General features: G+C 35.7%; 1 protein-coding gene across 8 annotated transcripts in view; it reads right to left on the bottom strand.

Moving 5' to 3' along the window:
* Positions 1–1296: 1296 nt before the first annotated feature.
* Positions 1297–6000, bottom strand: part of SBF2 (SET binding factor 2) — a 234386-nt gene continuing 229682 nt past the window's right edge. For all 8 annotated transcript variants that reach the window (XM_069016753.1, XM_069016756.1, XM_069016760.1 and 5 more), the window contains 3 exons: positions 5695–5782; positions 4138–4269; positions 1297–3862 (listed from right to left, as the gene is read on the bottom strand). In XM_069016753.1, coding sequence (XP_068872854.1) covers positions 3764–3862; positions 4138–4269; positions 5695–5782 — 319 coding nt within the window. In that variant the 3' untranslated portion in view covers positions 1297–3763. The remainder of the gene's footprint in view (positions 3863–4137; positions 4270–5694; positions 5783–6000) is intronic.

Raw genomic sequence — 6000 nt, 5'->3', positions numbered from 1 at the left:
AATTCTGACATCTAAGCAAAATTTGCAGAAAAAGGAAGAATCTTAACTATATGATGCAAGCTGAAACTGGATAAAATGTAATTTCCCACTGGATGTTGACTGGTAAGTGAAGAGAGGAAACAATAGTGAACTTGCAGCATCCTTACTGACAGTCAATTAATGATAAATTGGGTGGGAAAAAACTCAAAGATGAGAATTTCCTAAATGAGAATGTGGATGCTACTACTGCCCTTGGCTTGCACAGCAGCCAAAATTGGGGAAGAAACGGATCAAATACAGACAAACCCCCAGAAAGTAGGTGTGACAGTGATACACAGCATGAACTTCAGCATAACTGGGGAATGGGTAGATTAATTTCAGTTTTCTGACTCTCCAAAGCAACCACAGGATAATCATGAACAGACAAAATATTTGGATGATCACAAATATGAAAAATGAAAAATGTGGTGCAGCCACTTCGACATACTCCAAGAATATTACAGGATGAAAAGGCAAAATGACAGCATTTGGATAACATCACCACATTTTTGTTATGTCTGAAATTCACAAAATAGCAGATACAAATCATGTGTGTGGGATGTGACACAAAATTTTGAACATTTGTTCTTGGGTCTGTTTAGCTGTTTGTGTACCATTACATAACCAGTGACCCACACGTGTGGCATGCTAAGTATTTTATTTTTTAGTGTAGTAATTCTAAGGCTCCATCAAAAGTAAGGGTTTTTATAGAAAACACTTGTTAGATAAGAAAGAGAAATCACTGATATAATACCCCAGTATCAACTCTTCAAAGCTTCAACTCGCTTCATTCCTCCTCCTACGCCGTGGATGTTTTGTTACTGAAGGCAGAGAAGGGCAAACAATCCTTCCCCCTTATGTAAGACCTGTTGCAATTCTCTTTTCTACAGTGGGAATGTTGTGATACACAGGATGGGAATAGCAATGGGACACAGCAGAGGGAGCACGTCTGCCTCATCCCCAACTCCTGCACGCGTTCCTTCTTCTGGAAAATTTTCATGGAATATGAAGTTGAATCCTTTTGTACACAGAACTTTTCCCAAACAAATTCTTGGTTCCTAATTTTCTGCGGCTGCTGGCACAACTCAAACATACTGGCAAACCCTGTAGGTTAAGCTATGCTGACTTCTCCACATTTTCTCCAAGTCTCTGTTGGAATCTCTATTTTGCAGAGGAGAGACCCTCAGGGACACTGCAAACATTGTATCTTCACACCAAGAGCCTGTTTCCTACCACTCCCTTGGATATTCCTTACACAGACACCACAAATATCACATCTCTCATTTCAGCTTTTATTTGGGTATTTTTAAGTTAAGTTGCTCAAGTCCATTTTCCATCAATACAGACACTAAAAACTGACATCAACATTTAAGGCAACATTAGCATCCATGCCAAGCTCAATATGCAAACCACGTCATGTAAGCACCACAGCATCCCAGAACTGCCACAGGTCCCCTACCTCCGTCACACGTTCCCTTTCCGTTTGGACTCTGCTATCCCACACAACACTCAGGAATTCCACTTAGATGCACAGTCTCAAGTAAGACCTTGCCATTTTTTGATAGTTTCTTTTTTAGGAACTAGATCATTTTTGCATAAGGTGATATGAGTGAGACACGTCTCAGGGTGAAAGTATGCAGTTGACTTACGTTGCAATACCATATAGAATTTTTTTCTTTAAAAATATATTTAACATCATTATTCAAAGACTTTAGTATGAACATTACACATATTTAGCCTTTGGGTAAAGGCTATACACTGAGACTTGTTAGAATGATAATTTTGCTTTAAATTCTGATTTCTTTAGTGTTATTGTTGACACGGGTTTGAGTTAGGGATGCCCAAGTGCAACTTTTAGGTATGAATATTTACAAGTATACAAAAGACCACATAGTTTTTAATACACCCACTATTCTTAATACAGAGTAAATAAGGATTTGTCTTGTGCCCGTGGAATATTTCAGCAGGTGGGTCTTGCTTTTTTCTCTTTTACAGTAAAAGGAAAGGTTTTACTTTTCCTTAAGGAGTGTATTTATTCCAAGATGGTTAGCATACATATATCACATAACATACAAGAGTTAAAATTAACTAGTTACAAAATAAGCAGTGGTATGTATATCTTCATATAACCTAAGAACAGGATCAGTATTTTACAAAGTACATATAAAAGTACTTCATATACAAAGAAAAATACAAATGTGCAAACACCATTGTCACAGGTGGAAATTTGTCAATTGAAAAATGCTAGAAAAATCCTTCATATTTTTGTTTTGAAATTGCAAATGCATTAAAAACAGCTGCATTTCCTATTGTGTGTGGTGAGAAATCTGTGTTCCTTTCTGACAAAATACATTAGTTATAAAAAAACCCACAAAGTTTAATAACTGAAAAATCTTGTAAGTATAGTCAGTTTGGTTAGGCTGACATTAAATTACAAGCAGAACGTCTGGAAAAATGAGAAAATAGTGAATCATATATACAGACCCTTTGTAATATTAGTGTGCTATTTAACATATTAACATTTCAAAGTAAAAACAATGGCTTAATTACCTATATATTCTACTCAAAGTCCTCACTATTTGTAGACTGTAAAATTTCTACTAATTTGGGGCTATTAAAAATGTTTTGCCAGGATTTTAAGCAGAACAAACACAAGTTCATCAAAAGTAAAAATCTATAAACAGTCTTCCAATTAATGTGCAAAAAAATGTTTAAAAAGTATCAAATCACAACACCTCAAACTTGATTATGTACATATTTAATACCTGTAAATGCTGTTAACTAGCTAGTTTTGTTTTGTTCTGCTATAAATAACTTACCTCTGTTCTGCAAAATGTCTGCATTGTAAAGATTTCAGTGCAAGTGCTTGCTTCATTGTTTAGTGCATTATCATGTTGGTTATTCTTTATTTTACAGTGAGCAGAACAGCATATAAATTAACACATACAACTCACACACAAGAGATCCTTCTACTGAATTCCTAGTTTGTTGTTTTCCATTGCTCCAGGATAGTTTCAGCCAGTTTTCTTTCATTTATCCCATTGGAATTGCAAACAGAATCTAAAATAAAAGTCTGCAGGTAATCCCAAGAATTTGAAATTCCATTAACAACATTGCAGAAGCACTCAGCAGAGCACGAGATTAGAGAATGACCTGCACACTGAGAAGACACTTGAAAGTCTGGCATCAGCCAATTTCACTTTTTTGGTCTTTAAAAATATCAACTGTCTATAAACATTGGCAACCTGGTGTGTATGTCACTGGACTCACAAGCTTCATTTATTTATTTGTTTTTAGGAATTGTAGACATGTTCCCTCTTATTCATGACTAGCTTGGAAATAAGAATATTCTGCTTAAAAATCTAAATAAAGTGGAAATACACTTCTTGCTGAAGGGAAAATTTCTACACTTTCCTTTGGACAGGTTTCCTAACAGAATAGCTCTGAAATGAGAAAACCAGGATTAAATGATAGTGCAAATACAGCCCACTTTTATAGCTAGGAATTGTACTGAAGAAAGAGGAAATTCAGGATAAATAGATTATTATTTTTCCAAGTCCTCCCTGGAGAGAAAAAAATAGCAGTTACAGTGGTTATAATTATTAAACAGAAAAGAACTTATTATGAACTTTTATGGCTGAAATGTAAGGAAGGTGGGTTGTGTGTCAGTAACATTCCAGAACTCAGTTTCTTCCAGGAAGAGATGCTTTAAACAGGACTTTATCATGGAACATTTTTCTCCTTTCTAAGCATCTGAAATGCAACTCTGGATCCTGTCCATCCATTGTTGAGCACTCTGTGCATCTTGGGCACAAAAATTATACACACGTTTATTTGTCTTTAGCTGCAAAGGAAAAACGAGGACACAGATGTTAGCACATGGAAAAGAAAACCTGCAAACTTTAAACTGTAATACTTAATGTGCTAATTGGGTCTGAATGAACAATTTTTGAACTACAGCTGTTGAGAGTGATGCCACCTACATAAAATTTTTTTGTCTTGGGATGGCACAACAGCTCCTTCCTAGCTCACACCTTCCAGCAGGACTGGAAGCAGTAGCTTAAACACATCAAGGGAAAAAAGTTTCACATCAAGATCAAGTAAAGACCAGATACTTACATCAAAAAATGCCTTTTCACTGGCATGTTTTGGGGCTCCAATTGTTGGAGAAGCAGGAATCACAGTTTCCACTTCTGCAAGGTCTATGTGTCCCTTACAGCTCGTATCCTCACCAGAGTCATAGTATCGCAGCTGGACCACAAGAGAACAAAAACATCCAGACATGCTTTTAGATGGACCTTTCAGTTTAATTCCCTTTTCCTGGATACAGTCTGGGGGCATGGAGTGGTAAGGCTGGGAGGCACAAATGTTACTAGGAGCTGAGGAGGTGAGGGAAGAGTATTTTGTCACCAGAGCTCCAGAGCAGAGAAGCAAATAGTTATGGACTGCTCTGGGTAGAGGACATGTGAGGCAGGAAAGGAGAAGCATTTCTTCACTGGGCATTACATAAAACTAACACAAAAGCTTTACTTCACCAAGGTGTTGACAGAACATTTATCCTCTGTATTTCAAGAATTTAAAGTGATCAGCAAAAATTTAAGTGTAATTTTAGGTAATTATATACCACATAGAAAGCTCACATTTTCCCATACTACACATAGTGGTTGAATGAAGTCTGTGCTTTTTTTTTTTTCTCCTAATCACTCTTTAAACTGGGTTTCAACATGCAAACAAGTTCCAAAAAAAAAGCCCCCGCAACAAAACCCCAACAACTTCCCACAAACCAATGCAAAGCAGTAAAACAAAACTTTACAGCAAAGGTCAAACAACAGAATTCCAGCTAGGATTGATCTGTATTACTCATGCATCTATCATACTCAGAAGGATATTTGGTTATACAAAAAATTGAAAGTATTTTTTTCTCCTGCAAAATGAATATCTTCTCCTATATATAAGATATACAGGATATATTAGGAAAAATAATTAAAAACAGCACATTTATTGGTATTTACCACACTGATCTCGAAGTACCCAATTAGCATTTCAAGAGATGCCTGTCTTTATCTATATTACATATTGTTAAGTGTATTGACTATAATAAATTAGTATTTTTTAAACAAAAGCATACATGAGTCTGAGAAGTTACAACCCCCACTGGGTGGAATATTTGGCTCAGAACATTTTAGTGCCTGATGACCCAACGTTACTTGAAGTACATGAGACCATAAATTTCTACTGCAGAATTCTGGCATACACTGTAAATTGGATAAAAAGTTTAGATCAGCATATGTCTATTTTTGGTGCTCCTTTTTGTACAATGATTAGGTAGAACACTTATGAATAATTTTGCTACTAAATCACTACATGACTATGACTAACCTAAAATACTCATATATTTTTAAAATACTCTCATATATTTTTATAAAATACTCTTAAATTTTTTTTCAAAAAAATAAAAGGCAAAATACTAAACCCCCTGTGTCTGCTCAGAATTCTGTATCAGCTACAAGATAGATACACAAGACAAACATAGATAGGTCTAGCATGATGCAGCACACATCACACCTGAAAATCATCATTACTAATGTTGTTTGTAAGACCAATCTATACAAACCTAGTAAATAAAGAAGGAGCAATGTAATAAGAAAAAAAGTCCATTATCTGAAAAGGTTTTACCTGGTGTTTTGTCACATCCAGCACAAACCAGCGAGGCTTCCAACCTTTTAGTAAGGCTCCTCTTTTGTACAGCGTACCTTCAAAAGATCTGAGAGGGACAGAAAATACAGATAGCATGTGATTCCATAATATGGATACTGCTGACAAGTAAAAGCCCCAAAATGACTCCACACATATTAAACACTTATTTTCCTGCAGGAAAACTAGTAAGATTTAAACCAATAGTTTAGCTATTGGTAACTGTGATACACCAATAAAACACCCTTTTAGTACTTTGGATGCATTAAATGTACAACTACAATTTGC

This window comes from Aphelocoma coerulescens, chromosome 5 (assembly GCF_041296385.1).
Source record: "Aphelocoma coerulescens isolate FSJ_1873_10779 chromosome 5, UR_Acoe_1.0, whole genome shotgun sequence".
Classification (NCBI taxonomy): domain Eukaryota; kingdom Metazoa; phylum Chordata; class Aves; order Passeriformes; family Corvidae; genus Aphelocoma; species Aphelocoma coerulescens.
This window is presented reverse-complemented; position numbering and strand designations above follow the sequence as displayed.